The sequence below is a fragment of the Oryza sativa genome, chromosome 1, assembly GCF_034140825.1.
Source record: "Oryza sativa Japonica Group chromosome 1, ASM3414082v1".
In the NCBI taxonomy this organism is placed as follows: Eukaryota; Viridiplantae; Streptophyta; class Magnoliopsida; order Poales; family Poaceae; genus Oryza; species Oryza sativa.
Genome location: NC_089035.1, coordinates 26,425,527 through 26,450,197, shown reverse-complemented (window position 1 = coordinate 26,450,197; position 24,671 = coordinate 26,425,527). Strand labels below are relative to the sequence as shown.

At 45.2% G+C, this 24,671-nt stretch overlaps 1 protein-coding gene across 2 annotated transcripts; it reads right to left on the bottom strand.

Moving 5' to 3' along the window:
* Positions 1–295: 295 nt before the first annotated feature.
* On the bottom strand, positions 296–22,697 carry LOC4326565 (auxin efflux carrier component 3a-like). Of its 2 annotated transcripts, NM_001398033.1 has the most exons (7): positions 22,547–22,697; positions 3,471–4,811; positions 3,020–3,368; positions 2,261–2,346; positions 1,966–2,123; positions 800–876; positions 296–709 (listed from the first exon to the last, which is right to left on the bottom strand). In NM_001398033.1, the coding sequence occupies exons 2-7, from the start codon at positions 4,588–4,590 to the stop codon at positions 643–645; spliced, it is 1,857 nt and encodes a 618-aa protein (NP_001384962.1). In that variant the 5' UTR covers positions 4,591–4,811; positions 22,547–22,697; the 3' UTR covers positions 296–642. The 2 variants fall into 2 exon arrangements, 1 of the variants encoding a protein (NP_001384962.1); XR_010738565.1 differs by lacking the exon at positions 22,547–22,697 and having other exon boundaries at positions 392–709; positions 2,261–2,894; positions 3,471–4,700.
* Between the last annotated feature and the right edge of the window lie 1,974 nt (positions 22,698–24,671).

Here is a 24,671-nt window from a genome sequence, read left to right as displayed (position 1 = left end):
ATCTTGATATATAATTGTCTAGATACATAATTAGAAATCGTTATATTTTAGAATGGAAGTAATGTCTCAGTAAGATCAAACTACTACGGGCCTGTTCACTTTGATGCCAAAAAAAAACCTTACCAAATTTGGTAAGTTGCCAAAATTTTGGTAACTTGCCAAAATTTTAGTAGGATTTCTTATATAGTTACCAAAATTTGGTAGCAAACTAAATATAGCCACTTTTTGAGAAACTTTACCAAAATTTGGTAAGGTTGAAAATGGCATCAAAGTGAATAGACCCTACCATTTCTTTCTTTTGTTTTTTTTCTTCATTTACCAACGTGCCATCACTATTGCTGTTCTGAACATTGTCACAATCTCATCAAAGGGTTTGAGAGTATAGGGAGTGTTGAGATCTTTAACAGAACACATATCTAATATCGGTTATATTTGAGTACATTCTGTCGTTATCTCTTGTACAAATGTCGCAGAGATATATAGCTCTGTAACAACTTCGTTGTCTTGTCATCATGGGCAATGTCCGACAACAGGCTATACATATAAGCATACGCTGTTTGAGATGGACAGGATCGCTTTTTTTTCTCTCTCTTTGCCCCCATTTCTTCCGTTTTATGTGAGAGCGTCCATAAGCTTTCTTGATCATAGTCCAAGAAGGATGTAGTACAGCAATGTGATTGGAAGAGCTATTAGCATGCCAAAAATTACCCTGTAAAAAGTGACAATTTGCCCAGAATAAATATAAACACCATCCAAACAAAAATATCAGCAAGCAAAACAAGCAAAGGAAATTGCTTACGCTGTGCTCAGGATGGCCGGGTGGACATTGTATTCTTTTGCAAAAACAAAAGGCACAATCCCTTGTGGTAGAGCCGCCTATCAAATCGAATTCCCAGATATATATATCAATGAGCATTAGCTTCACATATACTAGTAGTATATAATGCACAGGGAAATAAATTGCTCGAATGATTGATACTACTCCAGTAAGTACTACCTCCGTCCCATATTACTTGTCTTTTTGAGTTTTTTTATCAATGTTTGATCATTCGTCTTATTCAAAAAATTTTGAAATTATTATTTATTTTGTTTGTCATTTGCTTTATTATCAAAAGTACTTTACATATGACTTATCTTTTTTTTATATTTGCACTGATTTTTCAAATAAAATGAATGGTCAAACGTTGCAAATAAAAAGTCAAAAACGTCACCTATTATGGGACGGAGGGAGTACATATGTTCCAGTAAAGAAGCTGATGGAATCATATATACGGAGGGCCTGTTTGGTACAGCTCCAACTCCTAAATTTAACTCCAGGAGTTGAGTCTGGAGTGGAGTTGTGGAGTTGCCTAAACCTAGCTCCACAACTCTAGTTTATTTTGTGAGAGAACTCTACCCAGCTCCATTCCCAGTTCTGGTGGAGCTGAAACTGTTTGACTGAGCTCTAGCTCAGTTCTAGTGGAGCTGAAACTGTTTGACTCCAGGAGGGGTGGAGCTGGAGCTGTGCCAAACAGGCCCAGAGTATATAAGCCAGGGTCTGACAGATCAGAACCCCGACCCTGTATACGCTGCTGGCAAAGCCAAACGCCCCCACACATGATAAGCTTGTCTACCAAATTTTATAATTGGCATAAGGGAGAAATTAAATTATCACTTTGCACGGGTTGCTTACTGTAGTAACTTCTTTTAGATGCATGCATATAGGACTGGTTTGGTTTGAGATCTAAATTAGGCTTACCAATATTTATCAATTTCAATAGTATTTAGTGTCTATTTGGTTTGAAGCCAAATTTTGGCATGCCTAAAAAATAGGCCATTTCAATAGTGAACTTAGGCTATTTTGGCTTCAATCCAAACACAACTTTGCTTTACCAAAATTAGTCATGCTAAAACTTGCCAAAATTTAGTATTGACAAAATTTAGTAAGATGTATTTAGGCCACAAACCAAACCAACCCATAGTTACCTGAACAATGGCGACGTGCAGGAGCGTCCCGCGGAGTCCGATGGCGATTGACGCGGCGGCCATGACGGCAGGGCCCGCGAGGAAGCGGACGGCCATGGAGACGACGGCGGCTGATTTGCCACACGCGATGATGCTGGGCTGCAGCGCCATGAACAATCCTGGCCACGAGACAGTTTGACAGCGTTAGCTCGAGCGCGGGCCAGTGGGCACCAGTGCGTGTGAAGAGGGATTAATTGCGGAGCAATGCGGTGTAGGGCTACGGGAAGACATGAGCACAAGGGGCGTGGGCACCCACCCAGGCTAAACATGGCCATCCCCAGGCCTGCGTCCGAGAGAATGGAGATGGACTTCTCGACGATTGCTGGCATGGAGACGTGCCACCTGTGACCCATGAACACATTGCCCGTTGGTTAGCTCCCGGAACAGTAAATATCAACATCATTAGCCACTAGAGATGATAAAATAACAACAGGTGTGCTCTTATGATGATTAGTAGTAGTAGTAGATGCAGGTTACTCCAAAGGAAACGGGGCCAATCGTTCATGGTTCCTTGCTTGGAAACGCTATTGTGTGACTGTGTTTGGTAGACTGGCTCGACGACGACCAGTGCTCGCGCGCCGTGCAAATTCTGCCTTTTTCAGCTCCTACAGTTCGCGATTGGTGCCGACCGGGCCCGCGGCGGTGGTCCGTGCCGGCGGGAAACTCACTCACCTCGTCGGCCCACCACCGCCGTTTGGGGATCCGTAAAAAAGCTGCTTTTCGGTTATTCCCACCGCCACGGCACGTACGCCCCCGGGCAGTTTCGGTGCTTCCTAGCCTACCGCCTACGCGCTACCCACTCCCTCTGGCTTCGCCGAGAATAATATCGCTCTCGCGCTTATCATCACCAACACCATCGCGGTCCTCGATCCTCGCCGAACTTGTCGTCTCTGTCGAGTGAAATCACCTTATCACCCGAACTAACTTAGGCAGTAGAAAAAATGAGTAATTGCACAGGTCACGTGAAAAAGGTAGGTTAATCTTCGGAGAGAGGGAAAAAGAAAAAACGGCGTACCGGAAGGCGACGAGGGACCAGGCGAGGCCGAGGAGGCTGGAGTAAGTGTTGGGGTTGCGGATGAGCTTGCGCCACACCATTATGAGGATGAGGCGTGTCATCACGCTCGCCGGCGGCATTTGGTACTGCCCCGCGCCCGCGGCGCCGCCGCCGGCGTTCGGTCCGTCGACGTCGACGACCTTCGGGTGCAGCTCCGCCGTCGAGCTCGACCCCATCTTCGTCAGCCCGTCAGGCAAGGCCGCCTCCTCGTCTACTGCCTCGGCGCCGTCCACCGTCTTGCCGCCTCCGAAGCTGAAGTTCTCTCCGCCGCCGCCGCCACCCAATGCCACTGCGCCGTACTCCTCGTGCTCTGAAAATGTAGAAAATTTGGGAAGGTCTATGTTTAGAGTTGCACATGGAGCCCGTGATTAAGTGACAGTACTACTACTGCGGCATTAATGTCGGGACGGACCTTTGCCTGAGCCGTTGTTCTGCGGCAGGTCGGCGGGGATGACCATGTGGATTTCCTTGGCGCCGACGTCGAGAGCGCCGCCGCCGCCGCCGCCACTGAACACAGGCAGGCCGCTGACTTCTGAGACGGGAGACGCGCTCGAGCTCCACACGAACATGTGGAGCTCCTTGGCATCGTGGTTGAGTGCCCCCGTGGTCGTTGCCGGTGGTTTCGGCGGCCGTGCCGAGTGCTCGTCGAAGTTGGACTGCCTCGGGGTTGGGCCCCGCGACGATTGCAGCGAGTAGAGCTCGGAGGCGCCGAAGCTCGAGCCGCGCACCGCAGCGGGCGTCGGGGGCGGTGGCCCGCCGCCGACCATGGCGAAGAAGTCGGCGTGGTTGAAGTTGGAGCCCCGCGGGGTTGGGTTCCGCGACGAGCTAAGCGAGTAGATCTCCGCTCCCGTCAGGTTCGACGGCCGCGGCGTGACCAGCAGCGACCGCCGCGACACCGAGGACCGGCGCACGGTGACGTGCAGCCGCCCGTCCGCCGCCACCTCGGCCTCCGTCTCCGCGTGGCCGCCCTCCAGCGACACCACGTCCGGGTCGACGTGCAGGGACACGATGGACGCCGCCGTGTCCGGGAACTGGTCGGCGATCAGCATCCGCGCGGCGCGGAACTCGAAGAGGAAGAGCATCAGCGTGTACCAGATGATGCACTGGAGCACGACGATCTGGACCATGAGCGAGCCGGAGTATGGCCCGTACATGGCGATCAGCAGCGGGATCCCCATGACGAGCGTGTTGGGCAGCGTGGAGAGGGAGAAGAGCGTGATGGACCAGTCCAGCCGCGGCGCGCCGGTCCGCGAGGGGAGGCGCGACCACGCGGCGAGCCCCGCCAGGACGAGCAGCTTCTGCAGCGTGTCCGCCGCCAGGAAGCGGAGGTTCATGGCGTACGGGTCGTTGGTGGAGATGAAGTGGAAGGACAGGAGCGGCACGGCGAAGATGGCGACGAAGCGGTTGATGCCGGAGCACTGGTCCGGCGTGAAGATGCCCCACCACCGCACCGACCCGTACGCCAGGAACATCGCCACGTACAGCGGCACCACCGCCGCCATCACCGTGTAGAAGTCGTGCCCGGATATCATCTCCTCAGCCTATCTCAATCCAACGCGCCCGGCGGTGGATCGAGTGCCTGAGCGAGCTAGAACTAGCTAGTTATACATGCAGGAGCGGCCGAGTGGAGTGGCTTCTTGCTAACTCGGAGAACTCGGGGTCAGCCACTTATAGGCTGCGTCCAAGTCCAACGAGCACAGAGTTGAGGAGCGGTCTACATTCTCCCGTCATCCAGGCTCCAGGGTGGATTTTACTGTAAAAACATGAGAGATTTTGAATGCGCGATCGTGACTGACCCACCAGTGGGCGTGTGCTTCATAAGAAACGATCAATGTTTCGCTCGGAGGTGCAAATTAAGCCCGTAGTTCATGCGCGCACATGTACAAGCTAGCGTTGTGATACACAATGCAATGGGTACCGGGGGTATATAGATTGCATCTTGGCGATGGATTTGCATCACTGGATGCGAATAGAGTCATAGAGGCATTGCTGCTCTGAAGATAGATTTGCATTGCTCCGTGAAACCGATCGATTGATCTTATCGGTTATGTACGTGGTGGGCTTTTTCCGTGACTATGCAAGCTGATGATCGAGCGCGCGTACGGGATACTGCAGAAGTTGTACTGTTGGTTTGGTACCACTGTCTGCACTTATCCGGCTCTCACGGTGCCCCGACCGTCCATGAATGTTTGGACTCGAGAACACTAGCTACTCCAGCTAGCAGCTACTCCCTCCGTACTATATTTTGGGACGGATGTAGTACAACAATACGTGTGAAAGACTAGTGTTCCAATATGCAAATAACAGTAGCTCGGTATTGTTGAAGTACTATAGCAACAAATCAACAAAGATTGGATTAGTTAAACTATTGAAATTGCGCATTTTAGTGTCTTCTTGGTTTATACATGAACAAGTGCTATACAACCGAATGGCGAATGGTAAACTCGTGCAAGATCGAGGGGATGTTCCCTCATATAAATTTTTCTTTCAATTTCGATATAAATAGTTATGAAAGATTTTTTAAAAAATTGACAATATAAAGTATAATGATATCTATCAGTCCAAAAAAAAACAAGTTTAAATTCGACTTACACATTGAGAAAAAAAGTGACAAATTCATATATGAACATTATATTATGCTACTATTCATATGTTGGATTTGTCTCCCTTTTTTATATCTCGATGTGTGAGTTGAGTTTAGATAAAAAAATTTATGGAGTTGTATAGATATGTTGTATGAGTGTTATCATATTTTTTTAAAAAGAAATTCATAACCGTTTGGATGGTTTTTAATTAAACGAACAAGGCAATATCCTCTTGAGGCATCAAAATAGTCTCCCGCAAGATTACAGAGGTTTGTCTATGGATCGCCTTCTTGAGAGGGCCAACGAGGTACATTCTTTTGTGTTGAATGGCTGAACGGTTAAATAGCTGAATGATTTGCGAATTACTTTAGGGCACAAATGGATATATTTAGTATCATAAAGCTGCATACTGGATTTAAAACTTTTTTTATGAAATATATGTATGAATTTTTTTTACAAAAATTGTAATGTTTAAGAGCATGATCGAGAAGCGTGGAGTGTGGACATCCATCCCTCATTCTATTCCTTAAAAAAATAACAAGGCAGGCTGGTTGCTAGCTTGCATGAAAGAGAATGTGGCCGATTGACTTGGGGAAGAACTCTATTTTAATGTATTGCAAAAGATTGCGCTTGGCTAGTGATGATTGCTTAATCATATGCTAAGATGTACTTATCTCCGTTTTCGTGGGACAAAATTTTAAAATCTTAATAATTCATTAATATACAAAACTTTTTATATTAAAAAATATCAATAGAATTGTCATGAAATATATTTTCACATTGATATAGTTTTATTTCGAATAAACACCTAATTAACAAAAAAAATGTATTAAAAACTATTTGATGTCCAAAATACCAAGGAAAAAGGAATATAGGGACAAGGGAGAGAGTATGTACGTGGTACATTGTCACACCCAGATTATGCACTGCCGTACAACAACACATGACAAGGGCGTGCTGTAGGAAAACGGCGTAAACCGCTCCCTACGAGACCAAGATACCAATACCAATCACATGACACAACATTGGTACTCACAGAAACACTTATGAATCATTGTGATCCTTAATTTAAGTGGAAGGAAGCAGCAACGACAGCTGCGGACCCAAGGACTAACTCCCAACACCACATGCAAGCAACGGTTGTGAACCAAGATGAAACCTAATTTTCATTTCACTTCAACTTTACCTTTAGAGCAGAGAGAACTATATATGCATAGAGCAAGGGTGGGTATTTACGTACTTAACAAGCCTGGGAAACTTAGGTGTTTTATGCAAACTTTTAAGGGATGCTGGCTATTTTGCAATTGGGTTTGTTTTAAGGGTTAATTGGGCCCATACCACTACAAATATGACACTTTAGATAAATGTCACTATTATTCACGATATCGGCTATGTGCCACTGCAATTTGGGGAAATTGTAAACGTGGCACTCCGTCATGTTTTCCGTCCTCAATGTGGGATCCACATATCAGTTCCATGTTCCTCCATCCGCCTCTTCTTTTTTCCGCACGTCCGGTTGAGGCTAACGAAGATTTTTGACGGAAAACGCGACAGAGTGGCACGGTTCCAATTTCCCCAAATTCCAGTGGCACGTAGCCGATATCATGAATAGTAGTGGTATTTATCTAAAATGGCATATTTGTAGTGGCATGGATACAATTAACCCTTGTTTTAAAGCTTTGAATAATATAAGTGTTTGCTTTTCCACAACAGAGAAAGACAAAGTCTACTGACTTTCCAAGTTTGCACAAGTAGCAGAGTTGGCCTCAAAGCGAGTTTCCTGAGCCATTCCATTTCAGTACTCCTAGAGTCCCATAGTTCAAGACATCCATTTACTTTCATGGACTTCCTAAGTCCCCTGTCTCCCTGATAGCCATTTATTTCCAGCCCAAGCATCACGTTTCCCAAACCACAACAATGTTTCACAAAGCACAATATAAACAAAAACTATGCTAAGGAATCACTTCACATCCGCCCATGACCCTTCTACACAGTCGTTTGAACAACTAGTTAACTCTATAGAGGGGTACACTTTACCCCCAAGCTGACGCTACTAACTGGGTCACACAACCTGTGCAGAACATCCACATATGATGACTTTGAGGCTTTCATGATAAGGCATTTTGAAAGATGACACAAGGTTACCTCATGCCAACTAAAGGGGTCCTTGGACTAACAACAGGCTAGATCCTAGACCATGCTAGCAAGGAATCCCAAGGGTTCTCCTCGACACCACCTCGACGATGCAGTCCATTGGTATTCAAGGCTTCCCTGGCCTAGCTAGTTCCTTAGCCGGGAGTGTTCCACTTAACCCATGTGGTCGTACTTACATGTTCGGATGTAGTTTAAAGGATAGTCCTTACGAGCAACCACCAATGCATCTCGCCCAATAATGACCCTGTGTCGCGAGTTTTCTCATAAACTCATATTCTTTCGCAGGCACTAACCCACGTGTCAGATTTTTCAAAGCTTTTTAGAAACAAGTTTCACCCAAGTTGTTCTCAGATTTAAAGATTGAGGGCTACCGTCAATATTCTTACAAGGTTGCACAAATACCAACATACAACAAAGGTGGTTACAAGGGAACATGATATAGCTATTATGAAGGAAAGATAAAATGCAACAGGGTTAGGTAGGCATATCATTCCATCTTGTAGACGAGGCGAAACATTTGCAAGTGCACGCCAATTGACGCATAATCAATTTACAAACAACAAACTTAAGTTCAAATATGGGCACAATGTAACGCCCCGATTTTTGTTCGGAATTAAAAATCATTTAATAATGCATTTCCTAGAAATTAAATAAAAAGTTAAGCAATTTATCCAAGTGAATTATTGGGAGAATTAAAATTTTCCCTTTAAAAATCATTGGCCGGGAATATTTTGTAGTATTCTTTGTGCCCTAAAATACTCTCTGAAATTTCCCGCGAATTTTTGGAGCTCATGAAATAATTTTAAAAGCACCAAGTTCATTTTAACCAACTAAATAAAAAGAAAAACAATTAAAATCTCCCTTTCTCTCTTTGGGCCATTTTCGGCCCAAGTCTTCCTTCCCTCCCGCGGCCCGCGCGCCTCCTCCCTCTCTCGGGCCGGCTCCCTTCTCCCTTGGCCCGCTTGCAAAAGTCTGTTTTGCGTCCCTCCTTCTCTCCCTTCGCCGACAGGTGGGACCGGCGGTCCCACCTGTCAGCTCCTCCTCCTACCTCTCGCCGGCCAACCCCAACCGCCATTGCCGCCCACGTCGCCGCAAAATCCGGCGCCCTCTCGCACCCGAGCTCGCATCCAATGACGTGGGCACGATCCCCTGCACGTCCTCCACCATTTTCCTCGCTCGTCCCACAAAAACCGGCGCCGGCCGAGCCGCCATCACCCCGCGTCGGCGCCCCACTTCCCCGGCGGTTGCCGCCCCGACTCCGCCTCTCCCGTGCTCGATCCGGCCTCCCCTCCCCTATAGAAACATTCCCCGCATCTCCCTCTCCATTTTCCCCTTGTTTCCCGAGCCCGGCACTCTCTCCCTCGCTCTCCCCACGCCGCTCCCGCGCGCCGCCACACTTCGGCGAACTCCGGCCGCCGTTTCCCGTCGCTAGGGTCGCCGCCGCACTGCTCCGCCGCCACCGCCAGCTTTGCCACCGCCCGGGCAAGCTCAGCCACCGCTCCATTTCCCCTCTCCACCTCCGTAGCGCCGTAGCCACGTGAACCACCTCTCTTCGCCGCCGCCGCCGACTCCAGCCGCGTCGCGCCGCCGCTTCGGTCGACGCCGACCCGCGCCGTTGCCTCCCTCAGCTCCGCAAGGACGAGGAGGACCTCGGCCGCCGCCCCTCTTCGCCGGAAATCCGCCGGAGCTCCTCCTTCCTCGGTTGTCGGTGAGATCCTTCTCATATTGTCGCGGTCGGCCGTCGTTACCGGTCACCCCGCATCGGTCCTCCCCTCCCCAACTCCCTCTTCTCCTTCTGAAGGTCAAGGGCGACCCCGTCCGCCCTCCGTCCTCGCAAGCCGCCATCGGGCAATCGTCGTCGCTGTCATCTTCCTCCGCGCCGGCTGCCGCTTCCGGTGAGGACCTCTCCTCCCTTCCTTTTTTTTCCCGTCCCCCTTTCTTGCCGACCTCCGCCTCTTGGGGTGCGTCGCGGTCGCCGTGCGCGCTGCTGTCCTCCGGCCGCCCGCCGCCGTTCCACGTCGCCGGCTGCTGCCGCCGGTGGCCGCATGCCGCCGCCACGCCTTGGCTCGGCCGGGCCGGCTTCGTGCCGCGCCTGTGCCCCTGGCTGCCGCTCCCCTCGGCCGCCCGATCGGCTCAGGCCGATCTAGGCCGTCCACGTGGTGGACGCGCACCCGAGGCCACGTGTGGACCATGTCCACCGTGCGCCCTCCCCCTTTGACTCGCTGACGTGTGGGGCCCGCGTGTCGGCGCCGGCCGCCCCTTGCTGACGTCAGCGAGGTCCTTTTCCTTTGTAAAAATAAATAATAATTGCGCAATAATTCGTTAATAATTCTAGAAATTCATATAAATGGCTCAAAACTTCTAAAATTCATATCTAATTCATTCGAACTCCGAATTGAGCCATTCAACTTGCAAAATTCATCTAAAATTGAGCTCTACATGTTTGTTTAGTTTTTATGTACTGTTTTCTTGGTTTTTATTAGAGTTTTTTCTCGTTTTGCGTGCCAGCGTGTAGAATCCGTCGTTTCGGAAGTTCGCGGTCGCAAGGATAAGAGTTCGGAAGATTGTTTGAAGAAGCAAGGCAAGTCACACATTCCCCTTGAGCATGTTGTTCCCAATTTATAAATGTTTTACCGTTTGCAAATAAATATGCATGTTTTGCTAATTACATGGGATCAGGGTTTACCTATCTGCTCGCTTGTGCCATGTTTACTTGATATCTGTCCTTTGTCAACCGTGGGTAATAAATCGCCTAGCTTGTGTTACTTTGATGACCTAGCTAGAACTATATGCTTAGCCATGCTTAATTACCACTAGCTCAGTCAATGGGATAATTGCAGTATTAGACATTCTAGTATCTTGTTGAGCCGCGTGCTCGAGACATCTGGCCATGTTTTATGGTCGTAATTATCCAACTAAAATGCGACTGAATGGTGGGCTGTGGGTGCATGGTTTTGTGAGTCGCACCCATGGCAATTAAGGACCGGTTCACGGGAAACCCTGGAAGACTTACAGCGCTTGCCACAAGCGGGAGTGGGTAACTGCTTGATCTGAAGTATAGCTCGACCCTTTCCTAGGCACCGGTGGCGAGGGTGGGCGTGATGGAGTTGGGTTGGCCGGGGTGTCCGGTTGTCCAGCTGCCGGATTCACCGCGGCGCAAGAGGGGACCGCCCACTGCCTTTTGAGGGGTGGGGGTGAAACCTTAGCGTGGTGTGGATGGTTAGGGGAAGGTTATGCGAAGGGTCTCGTCACAATCACTCGACATGGTGACGTGTGCATCATGGGCACATGATGACGCGGTGACATGTCGGTGGGTTGTGTCTTGTGGGTACAGTTGTGCACCTCTGGCCAGAGTAAAACTATTCGAATAGCCGTGCCCGCGGTTATGGGCGATTGACCAGATTCACCGTGATTAGTCTCACACTTAATAAATCGACCCAATACACTGTAGTTCAGGTGGGTTGGTTGGGCCTGTTCAACGTGGTGTAGCGTTGATCAGTGGAGATTTAATGTTACTTTAATTACTCAACAGTTTTACTGTTTTGCTCAATAAAATGTTTTACAACTGCCTTTATGCAAATAGCCAGAAACCCCTCCTTGTATCCCCTTGCATGTCTGCATCGTTGGTGTGGCTTGCTGAGTACGGTGGTTGTACTCAGCCTTGCTATTATTCCCCCTTTTCAGAAGTGTAGTGCTTCTGAGCTGAAGATGGAGTTAGAGGACCAAGGCTCAGACCCCAGTTGAGTTTTGCCTGTGGAGTGGAGCTGAAGCCCCGCTAGGATCGCCTTTTTCCGCTGCTGCTGCTTTTGTTTCGGTGCGAGGACTAAGTGCCTCTTCTGTAAGTATTTTACGCTTTATTTACGTTTGGAACTGTTTATTACTTGTCGTTTTGTGTACCCTGGCTGGTCCTGGACAGGGATTTAATACACAAAATAGTCTGGAAATTTGGGCTAAATTTCTGGGCGTGACACACAATATGTTCAAAGGTGATTTGCGTTGCTAAGGGGCTTCACAAATCTTCTCGAAACCACTTTCGAACGATTTTTCGACGGCCCAAATTATACGCAAACAGTTGAAACCTACACAAAGATCAAGAAAAAGACATACTTAGGACTAGTAATAGTGACATTTTGATATGTCACAATTTTAGAGAACTACGGGAGGTGGAAGGAGTCGACCAGAGCTAGAGATATGGATTTTGAAAGTTTAATTCATTTTCTAGAACATTGGAAATAATTTATTGGATTTTCATAAAGGAATATTCTTAGGAATATTCTAGACAGTTCACTTACAAGTGGGGCCCACGTAACTAGTGAGAGGGATGCCTAGAAGCATATCCACGAGCTTCATTTTTTAAGAAAAATAAATTAAATCCAGCCTTTAGCTCGTGTTCTTCCATGAAAAAATATTACAAAAGATCAGCATTAACATTACACATCATGATGGTGTAAAAGTTAACATTGTTTAGATGGAAAAATATTTAAAGCATTTTTTTTCTAAATCTCCATCCGTAGTTAGCAATATTTGCATAATTGTAGTATCACGACTGCAATATGCCATGCACAATATTTCTTTGTTCTATCACTCTTTTGCATGTATATGGCTAGAAACAGAGCCAATATGTCTCCTAAATAGGACCTGCATGTAGTTGTTAGAAGGTAATTTATCAAAACAATATCATTTTCCGCTAAACCATAAAACATAGCATATTCTTCTACTAACATTTTCCATGCACTCCATTTTAAGGCAGTCAAAAAAACTTTTAAATTTGTTCAACGAGCTATGGCAGAAAATCAGACACATGAGACACATGATTATCTTTTCAATTGCATGGTTTTTGCAGCATACATCCCTCCTTAGCGAAAAGTAGACTTATACTTTGAACGTGTAATTCTCATATTTCAGCTTTCAGTTCAATTCCTAACTATACAACCGATGATAACCATTTCTTCATGTTGTCCCTCTCTCTCTCTCTCTCTCTCTCTCTCTCTCTCTCTCTCTCTCTCCCTCCCTCCCTCCCTCCCTCCCTCCCTCTCCCTCCCGCCCTCTTTCACAAAATGGTTAATTAAGTTTTGTTGTAACATTGCACTCTGGTACCTACCCTTAATCATAATGGAATTTTTTGTTTTGTCACAGCTTAGCTAGTTATCATGCTTATCCTGGCCACCACACACATTTTCCACTCTTGTTAGCTTGGGGCAAAATCAAGTGCAAACCACAATACCCTCTCATTTTCCAAAACTTTGTTGACAAAACTAGAGGAAACTCAAGTGGAAACCACAAATTCATTAAGGCATGAAAACTACGTTTGCAATTTTCAAGAGAATTACTACCAATTACCATATATAGGGCTAGTGCTATAGTACGAACATCTAAAAATTCTAAGATCTACATTGGTTTCATGTGGAAGAAACACAAAATTCATAAAAAGAGTAAAGTATACTAGCGGTATCACAATTTGTTTGGTGGGTGCAATTAAGTCACTCATCTTGCAAATTGCTCAAACAAGACACCTATCTTCTTTCCAAGGTGCAAATCACAGAAAACATATGCCAAGTGGGATGTTCGTGTGCTAAGTTAGATGCCATATTAATTTCATTCATATACGTTAACACAAATAGACCAATGGTCTAATAGTATTGACAATATAATCTAATTTAAGAATATTTTTGTTTTTTTTGCTAAGCATTATGCAATTGTGTTGACTGAAAGCATATGCATGTAGCAGCGCATGTAAGAATACAGAGGTTAATTTGCTTTTTTTTTTGCTTAACTTCAAACTTGTAACCTTGCCTTGCCCATATGGATCGCAAGCGCATCATCTTATACCAATAGGGTTTTTAATTTAGCAACAAACACTTCATGTGACATGTATTCTATAATATTTGCACCCATGAAACAAGTTGAGTGGCTTGTTTGAGTAATTTATAAGATTAGTGACTAGAGTGCACGCACCCACCTTACAAGTTTTAGTACCCACGGTGCATTTTACTCTTCATAAAAGGTGCAATGAAGAGGTTGAAAACAACATTTTTCACTCTTTCTATGAAATTAACTAAAACGAGTTTATTTTTGAAATTTTACATCAACGTGCAACATAACCTCTAACGCATATGGTGTTTTTTAGAACTTTTTAAACTGTAATATATACAGTTTGTTTGTTGCATGGTTTTCATGATTACACCAGAATAATAGGTGCTTTTCTACTTGATACTTTCCTCAACAACACCATTATGAACTGAAGAATAATTTTTTTCATCCTTCTAGTTTGAGCTTTCAACCGCAACTGTGATCAACCTTCAAGTGTTATTTCAACCCTTGGAACTACAAAATCTTAACTTTCACGTTTAATTTGAAGTGTGAGACTGAGCACATGAGTTAGCTATGTGTGTGGAATTGAAATAATCATAAAATTTATCAATATCTATACTAAATAGGCACTGGGAAAGCACCAAGATTATTAGAAATACTTTTATGCTGATTAGGTCGATCTAAATATCATGATTGCAGATCTTATTAAGAGTTTGTTTTAAATTGTTGGGACCCAAGGTCACGAACAAAATGGGGATAGGTGGGGAAATACACTTTTCCCCTAACTATCCTCAAGGTGACATGAACTTGAGATATATTGGTTGACTTATGTTGCCATTGTTCCAATCCAATGTCACATGTCTTGCTACAAGGTTAGGCTGTCTTATATTGCCTTGGGAGGTATACATGAAGTTACATTAGTGCCCCCAAAGGTACATGCAAAGTTACGGTAATACCCTCAAGGAGCTGTAAACCCTAGGGGTGTTCCTGTACACTTGGATGACTCTCTGGACCACTAGCGCCATCTTGCAAGGGCAGTTGGAGTGGTCACCCAATATTTTCTAATGGAATATTCTTGCCGGGTTGTATAATCAAGCCTTCTCCTCAGCATGGCGTGTACTACATGCCCCTCTTGTAACAAGCTCGAATAATATTTGATGGATAAAACAACTTTCCCTGAACTAGACACGAATAGTATTTGATGGGTAAACACAACTTTCCCATGAACATACTTGTTAGGCGTTCGAGGCCATGTCTTGGTTAAATAGGAGGCCAACCCTTTGTTCCGGGTGCCTGCTACAACATAAATAAAATATGCCAATGGAAATTGTCATGGTTATGAATAAGGCATACCTCCTTTCCTATGAATTACGAAATATACGGATATGGTATACCTTCGTATATACGATATATTCCCATATATGATAAGGAAAACTAGAAGATATTATGGAAAATATCCTCATGGACTGGTGATTAACCGAGTCCTACTCAGAGATGATTGGGTTTATTCTATATCATGCAGGTTTATTGTCTCCGAGTTCTACTTGGAGACTAAGGCAATTCACGGTATAAAAGACACACCCCCTGAGAAGTTCAGATCATCGAATCATAGCGCCAACACACCCATCATAGGTTATGAAGCCGGAGGATGCGAAGCCTACTCGCCGGAAGATCTTGTCGAATCATCTCGACAAGGGTCTCGCATGTAACGCCGGATTCATCTGTTCTCTGTGTACTCTGTGGTTTTCCATATCAATCTCATATAAACTGAATTAGGGCTATTACCTTACAAGGAGTCTGAACCAGTATAATTTTTGTCTCTCTGTTCGTCTTGATGTCGTATCGTGTAGATCCTCGTACCAACGTACCCCAATACCCTATTTATCCGGTCTACGGGTATCCTCCGTCGACAGAAATGTTATGTACTTCTAATTGAAATAATGTAAGAAGGTTATACCACAAGAATGGTCCCCTGCTGGAGTTTGAGGTAGTATTGCCTCCGTTGGTGTTGACGGAATCCTTCTTCTCCTTGTCTCCAGTGTTTGACATGTTGGTGAAGACGAAGTAGACGTTGATAAATAGTGAGTAGTCGAGCCTTGCGCTCCCCAAAAACCTGATCGCCCGCCCGTCCGTGCAAACGTCGCAGCAGTGCGTGGTTTCGGAGGCCTACTCTCCCAACGCGTATGCACACATTCGTCGGGATGGGATTACCGTAGCAGCAACCGCCTTGGAAATGGATGAAAGTGTGTCTCACTTCTCCTTAGGGAGATCAAATCCATTCTCATTTTATATGAGGAGTGGAAGATGAAGTAAGAGTCATGGAATGGGAAGAGGAATAGAGTAACTAATTCTCATCAATTAGCCATGAACCATCAACCAACCATCAATTAGGTGTAATTGATGTAGGTTACCAATGGAATAGGAAGAGAAATAGAGCAACTAATTGTCATCAACTAGCCATGAATCATCCTCCACTACACAACCATCAACCATCCATCAATTAGGAGTAATTGATATAAGTTACCAATTCCCTAATCAAATGGATTAATTCTCAAAACTCATCATCCCATTAATATCCCATAAGATAATGAATACACATGAATTCCTAGCATAATGAGCCTTGGAATTTATTTGATTTAATTGATTTAAATGGATCAATTACCCAATTAAATCTAACATCTTGTCCAGTCGTTTTACCAAATGGCTTGCTTAATTAGAAACCACTCTAGTTTCTTCAAGCTTGCTACTGATTCTACTGAACTAGGATTAGTCCAAAAACGTCCCTTGTCAAGTTGTCCTGGCTTCTAGCTTGTATCGCGAAATAAAGCTTTTGTTGTGCTAGTAACAGTGTGTAATAGTGAGACTGCCGTCGTTTTACAATTGATACCTATGCTGCCAACATTTGGTAGCTGCAGCGATGGGCACACACCATGCATATAGTATGGATAGGGATGGAAACGGTCAGAAGAATGCTCAAACCATTTTCATAATCATAATTTTTTTCCCAAAAACTGAATCGGAATGATTGTGTGAAATGATAACGAGATTAATACTACTACAACACTAGAAAATATCATAAACAAAATTACTGAAATAGAGTCTCAGAGATAACGTACCACAAGAACAAGGAGGTCATAGTCATATCTATACTACAAAGTAACGTCATGTACTAAGCAATTAGTGTAGATTTAAAGAAGTAAATAATTAATTTAAATTCTTTATAATGATACTATAGCATCGAGACCGACAACACATGGAGGTTATGGTAGCATTTTTCTAATTCTAATGGGTTGCCGATACTTTACACTTATTTGTTTCGGATGAAAATGGTGCACCGTTAAAACAGTTAAAGAAAACACCCTCCCGTTTTCCATCTTGATTTCCAGATAAGATAATACAGAGTCGAAATAAAATGGCTAGTACAGAACACAATGATAGAAAACTCCGAGCCGTTTTTATCCTTAACTATACATATCAGGTCAAGTCCGGCCAACTCCTACAGAATCCAGGACGGGTTGGATTGACACACATATAAAAGGCTGGTCTTAGAATTGCCGTCTAGAGTTCCGGTCTTCCTGACCGACCGGCTGGCGAGTTCGGTGCTTTGATCTCGTGCTCACTTCGATCCAAATTTTGTGCGTCTCGTCAAGTCACTGCTTCGACCCCGTCACTGCTACCCAATTCTCGCACGGCTGAACCTAGCTTGTAGCTGTCCATCCGACGCCTAACTTAGTTAACTGTCACGCAGCAATGCAGCATCGGTAGTCGCCGGCCGGTAGCCTGGTAGGCTACTGTGGTTGATCAACGGATCGAGCTGAGATGATATCCATCCCCTGGTACAGACTACAGAGGCCGCGTGACCAATGTGCCAGTTCAGGGGACAAGAAGAAAACGTAGGCCATAAGTGAAGGAGGCGAAGCGGGTAGCGTCCATCAAGAACAGGGCAATGGATTGCGGGCCACTGGACTGGACACCGGTCCGGGACCAAAGAAAAACCACGCCCACACGATGGCACGAGCCGTGCAGCCGCGCATGCCTTGATGCGTCGCGTGGTCCGTCCGTCCGGCCGCCGAGGCGAGGCGAGGAGAGGCTTGGCGGTGGCGGGCGTCGTCAAAAAGGTTCTCGGGAAAAGTCCGCGGGGGTGATTTGTCGCGCGCGCCCACGAAAATCGCATCACGTGGCATGCTTCGGCGTCCGTCTGATCGTGTAGCGGCAGGCCCACCCGGGGTCTTTTCTGCGCTTTCGTGCCATGATGTCATGTGTGGTCTCGCTAGCTTCTCTCTCTAGTCTTCGATCTCTTGAGCTACGCCACCATGCCATCCATGGTATGTAGGAGAACGCTACATGCATCGCATCTCAGGCATAGGCCCAAGTTCTGGCACTCATCAGAGTTACTTAGGAGAGTTCCTTAGGGTTGGTTTTGTTTGTGGTCTAAAATAGGCCTTATTAAATTTTATCAATGCAAAATTTTAGTAAGTTTTGGTATGACTAATTTTGGTAAAGCAAAGTTGTATTTGGATTGAAGCCAAAATAGCCTAAGTTCACTATTAAAATGGCATATTTTCTTAGGCATGCTAAAATTTGGCTTCAAACCAAATAGACACTAAACACTATTAAAATTAATAAATATTGGTAAGCCTAATTTAGATCTCAAAACAAACCAGCCCTTAGGGCTTGTTTAGTTCCCAAACAAAATTTTTCGTGCTGTCACATCGAATGTTTGGATACACGTATTGAGTATTAAATGTAGATAAAAAAACAATTACATAGTTCGTTAGGAAATTACGAGATGGATTTTTCAAGTCTAATTGTGCCATGATTTGACAATGTGGTGCTACAGTAAACATTTGCTAATAACGGATTAATTGGGCTTAATAAATTTATCTCGCAGTTTACTAACGGAATATGTAATTTGTTTTTTGTTATTGGACTACGTTTAATACTTCAAATCTGCGTCTGTATATCCGATATGATATAAGGCCATCCCCAACCCAGAAACTATTAAGTAGTTTCCATACTTACCATGTCATATAGACACTGTGTATAGAAACTATGTATACAATGGATGGAGTCTTCAAATTAAATTCTCATCCAATCACCTCTCTTCTCTCTCCTTTATCCACGTATGCTCTTGTTTTTATTTGGTACTTGTGTAGATATGGTTTCTTGTATGAGAAATGATTTCTTCATCTTTTTACCTCTCTTCTCATTGACTCTATTGCCACATATGATTTTTGCTTATGTGACAATGTATTTAATACTATGGAAACTAGATGACATAGAGGGTTGGGGATGGTCTAAGGGGGAAAATTTTTTGCCAACTAAGAAAGCCCTTACTTGGATGTGATACGACCACATCGTTGAATCATCGAACAACAACGTGGCAGCTCACCACGGCAGCGGCCAGCGGGTCGTGCCCTGTAGACCCCCGATTTTGGAAATCGGAAATCTTCTGTGTTTATCCGTACCAATCCCTGGATCAGTAGTTGGTACACACATATATAGTTGGATCACAACATATCAGAGTTAAAAGAGTTAAATACTTACATTAGGGCCAGGTAGGCCAACAACTATCAGAGAACAAAATAATATAAGGGCCCGGTTAACATGCCACAGGCAGTCGACTGGGAAACGAGACCTAAAACAAGACCGCACTCCGATCATCTTGTTGGATACGCAAGCGTACCGACAAGGGCTTCTCTTCAACACTCTCCTAAAAGATATATAAATAGCAAGGGTGAGTACCAACCGTACTCAGCAAGCCACCATAACAACAATGCATATGATAAAGGGTATTTCAAGGAATGGCTTCAGGTTCTTTTGCATAAAGCTAGTTTTGCAATTCTTTTCACAAGTCTAAGACATAGCATAGACTGATCAAGTTTTAATACCAGTGTTCACATTAAACAACGACGGTTCTGTCCACCATTCATTGTGATCCCAAGGATAGCTTCCCGCCATTGAGTCGTCATGGTTTTCTGAGGACGTCCACCTTCCCTCCTCCCAGTAAGTGGCTCCAACAGCATAAAAATCATCATGCAATATCCCATCCCACACAAGTTAAGAATTTTGAGTCTAGCCAAGTGTAATACACGTCCCGGTGCTCAATAACCGCGAGCACGGCTATTCGAATAGATTTGGTTTATTCACACTGCAGTGGATGTACACTTTACCCGCACTCCGCAACTGCCCAACACATGAGCCTCGTCCCAACACATGAGACGCGTCACGGCAAAGCTTTTTGATAACCTCGCATTGGCAGTACCCGCTCCATGAACTTTACATCCTCATGCACTCTAGGCGTACACGGTTTCTAGCAGTGAGAGGAGTTCTGGCGCACCCGGGAAGGGAAGACTCACACATGCATTAAGTTATAAATATGTTTAGATTCTCACATGGCAGTCCTACCGATGGTGACACCACTGTAGACACCCGCCTCGCAGTCCTACCAATGGCTGCCCCACCGTAGAGTCCCTGCCTCACACATCAAGAAACCACTATGCATGGATACTGCCTCCGCTCAGCTATCTACTCCGCTAGGTCTATACCCATACGAGAAGTGCGGTTGTACGGGGGTCGTTTCATGCTTAACTTCATGGCTCGGTCCTTAATTGACCAGGGATGGCACTAGCCTTTTCCGGACATCACCCAAATCCTCCGTCTGCCCCAGTCGAAAACAGTTGTTTAATTTTATTTCTCTTTTCACAAATCATGTTATCAACATCATGGCAATGTGACGCTCATGTCTCCACATGCCGTATCTCAATTACCTTCCCAAAGGTAATTTCCCAAGCATATAGCATTTGATAAATATGAGTATGCATGATTCTAGAATAGCATTTCTAAGCAATTGTTATAATTGACTAGGGACTCATACGTAAACATGGTTACGAAGGCATAAGGGGTAAATAATAATCAAGGCATGGCATAATCACAAGTAGGATGTTCATCATTGCATGCAATTTTATTTGTAAACAAAATAATTTCGCAATTGGGATCAACATGTTCAAGGAATAGTGATGACTTGCCTGCTCAGAATCATCCTTATTCTTGATACAATCTTGATCAACCTTCACCTCCTGGAAGCTGCATACGTTGCCTCACGACTAACTGATACACAAATTCTATAATACGCGAGAAAAACTAATATTCAACAACAAGCAAATATGCACAACCAAAATACAAACGTCAGGGTCGAACCTAGGGTTGCTCGTACTATTATTGCTTGCTAGGGGATTCCAATCATGCTAAGGGCTAAAATTCCTTAATCTTTCTATTTTCATCGTGGTCTATTTAGGAGTTAATCGATAGTGTATAAATGAGATATACATATGGCTAATCTGTGGTTTAGTCAAGCTAATGACTATGGAAGGATTATGGCTACACATGTATTTATCTAAATAAAGTGGTCATATACTAGAGGTTCTGTTGTCGGATAGATTTAGGATCAATCAAATAATTACAGTGAATCATTTGTATTATTATTTTACTGATGGAGGCATTACTTTAATTATGAACATATTTTACTTGTCACAATAAATTATGAAAGGATAATAATTATCCATGCTTTGAATGTTAGAGTTGTTTAGGTTAACCATATTATGGTTACAGATTATCCCTTAATGAACAATCCTAACTTACAGTTGAACTATAATTATAATTATAAGGTCAAGATTTATAACTAGTATTTATCCACCATACATGTTTGTCATATACTCCTTGGTTTAATATATGCTAAAGGTAGGTTATTGTTCTTATGTGTGATTTTAAATGGATTGTACAGTATATGTGATTTAAGTGGGTTGACAAGTGATTTTACTGTTTGAGTAATTATTGGATGCTAACCGACTCAACCTTATTTGGGTGGTTCTATCATAACAACTCTGTTCCTATTCCTCATAAATAAATTAAAGACTCATCTATGTGTATTCATGTTTGATTGACCTAATTATAAGGCTAGCTTTATTATTTAAATAATCTATAAGTCATGGGTTTAATTATACAACAATTTAATAGTACTAGTATCTCCCTATACATTAATTTGAGACATCATTTAAAATTAGTTTGTGTGGTTATTACAATGACAAAGCATGTTAGAGAGAAATATTCTTACATCTAGTACTAATTTTATTTGTTAGCACATTTTTAAGTTGACTATTATGCATTATCTTAGTATTAATTATATACCATTGGAAAGCTTATGAATTTAGATAAATTTAGGTTCAAGTTTCACTCAAATCCGAGTTAAAATGAGAGAGTTACGCTAGTTTAAATATTCAAATTTGAATTAATCCGAGAAATTGCAAAAAGGTACTGTTCATAAATGATTTATTTTTAATCCGAAGTCTGTTCTTAACACTAACAGTTGCTGACACGTGGGGTCAAACCTTTACTTTATTTTCCACCGAATTAATTTTCTAAAGGGAAATAGGATGTGCTAATGACAAGTGGGGCCCACAACCTATTCTCTTCTCTTTTCTCGTTCTCTCTATCGTCTTCTACCTCCAGACCGAGCGGGAGCAGCAGGGGAGACGCGGCGCGCGCGGCAAGGCCGGCCGAGGGCGACCCGACGGTGACCAGGGGAGGGAGTGGCAAGGCTCTGGCGTCCACCTGCCGGCGGTCACGGCGTAGGACGGCGCAGGGGCGAGCGGCGCCGCATGGCCGCCATGGCCGCCATGGCCGGGCACGGGTAGCTAGGTGCTAGGGCGATACGGAGGGTTTACGACCAAATTGGTGAGGGCGTGAGCATCTACGGAGTGTGGGGGTTCCATTTTACTCACTAGATGGAGAGGAGGAGCTCCGGGATGGCTTGTCCACGGCGAGCTCACCGGCGGCAGAACGGTGGCCGGACCGGCACGGCGACGGTTTCTAATTGGCGAAATTAAAGGGGACTATAGTTTCTACGGAACTAGGGGAGGCCAGAGGAGCGAGGACTTACCGAGGGATGGAGGAACGACGAAGTTCGATGTCGCGGGGGTGGAGTAGAGAAGAAGATCCCGTACGCACGCTAGGTGTTCGACGAAATGTGTGTGAGAAAGAGAAAGAGGCAGAGATGGGGCTAGGCCTTGTGATGGCAGCCAAGGTGTGTGGGGAGGAAGGGAGATGGGAGGGGGGTATTTATAGGGTGTGGGAAGGGTGGCTTAATGGTCGACGCGACGGACGGCGCACGGGGCTCGAGGACGACATGATGGTGCGCAGGGCTCGAGGGCGACATGATGGCGCACGGGGCTCGAGAGCGACGTGATGGCGCACGGCAGCGCGTGGCTCAAGGCGGCGATGGCGACACGCGGCGACGCGATGGCGCGGCAGCGGCGCACGGGGCATGAGGCACTGATGCGACGGCGACGGCGACGCGACTGGTACGGGGCTCGGCGCGGCGCAAGTGACGGTGACGGTGACACGAGCGGCGCGGGGCTCGGCTCGGCGCGGCGCAGCCAACGGCGACGGCGACAGCACGCGGCGGGTTGGAGACGGCGCGGCGACGGCGACGCGACATGACGCGGCGGCGCGGGGCGCGAGTTGACGCGCGACAGCGGCGCGGCAGGGCGACGGCAATGGCAACAAAACGGCACGCGGCGGCGGTGGCAGAGCGAGGCGACGGCGACGCGGCGCGGTGATGGCGACACGACAGCGACGGCGCCGGTGCGGGTGGGGCTCGAGGCCGGCTAGGACGGCGCAGTAGTGGGGAGAAAGAGAGCTGGGATGGCTAGAAACCAAATCGAACACCTAGGGGCTAAGGAACAGTGCTAGCCAACTATTTCTGATTTTAGAGGGTACTTTGCAATTAGGAACTTGGTGCAATATCGATCTACATATCGAATTAAATACTCCCATAATTCTATTATATATAGAGAGAGCCTAGTTTATTTGAATGATCATCATTTCATGTGTACTCATATTATGGCACCCACCTACATTATTCAAATATTTTAATATTTGATAAAATAGGTTAATAATAACTTTTTGTTTATTTGATTTTAATATCTTGTGCATAATTATTTGTAGGATTAAATATATTCTCGTAAATTATATCTATTACTTAAATGTATATTACATTTAAAATGTAGTTCTTTTCTTTACTTTTTTTTATCATTTATGGTTTGGCAAGTAATAGGAATCATAACAACCAGCATGATGCAAAAGTTTTAAAAAAATTTGAAATTTTAGTGATTTTTATTATCGGAAATTTTCAGGGTGTTACATGCCCGAAGCCCCGAAGTCCAAACCGAGAGTAGCTCGCGCGCTGCCGTGTCGACCGAGCTGGCGCCTCCAACAAGTCCACGGCACGGGGCGGGAGGGAACTGTATTCCGTGAGACAATGGCACGAGAGGCAGCTGCAGAATATGTCCCTGCATGCCTGGGGCTATGATATGAGCTGTGGCTGTCTCTGAGATCTCACTGGCCTGATGAAACTCTACATGGTGCAATGCATATGCTGATTTGCATTTGGCGAATAGCGGAATAGGGAATCGCGTGCGTAGTATATTAATCCGCCGATCACTTAACCTAAACTCCAAAAGGTGATCGTCGTGCGTACGTACGTACAGCGCTCCGGTCTGTTCGGTCAGCCCTCGCGAAGCTTCACGGAAACAAAGAAGGCCTCATGATCGGGAGATCAGAAGGGAGGAAAAAGGATAACGAGGAAACTGTTTCGCTTTGTCCTCACGCACACACGCCTCATGCGTCCGTGTTTATCGATCATGCCACTGCCCTGCTGATGAACAAGTTCTTCAAGCAAGTTACGGTGATATGCGCGCGCCCACTCTGCAAGGAGCAGGGAAGTATTGGCGGCACATGGAGCAGCGGAAGAAAGGCATTTCTTTGAACCGGATCGTTTCAGCTAATCTATCGCCCATCACCGCATCCGACGCATGGTTGGATGGAATGAAATGGAATTACATTTACACGTCCACGGCGTGGTTGAAACCGAAAAACTGGATCGCGTGTCACAAAACTCATAATGATTGGACTAACTGAATGTCGATTTCCTAGCGCAATGATTCATCAATAATGCCTGGAATTGGCTCCGAAAGTCTGAATATGAAAATGATGGCTGGATGGGA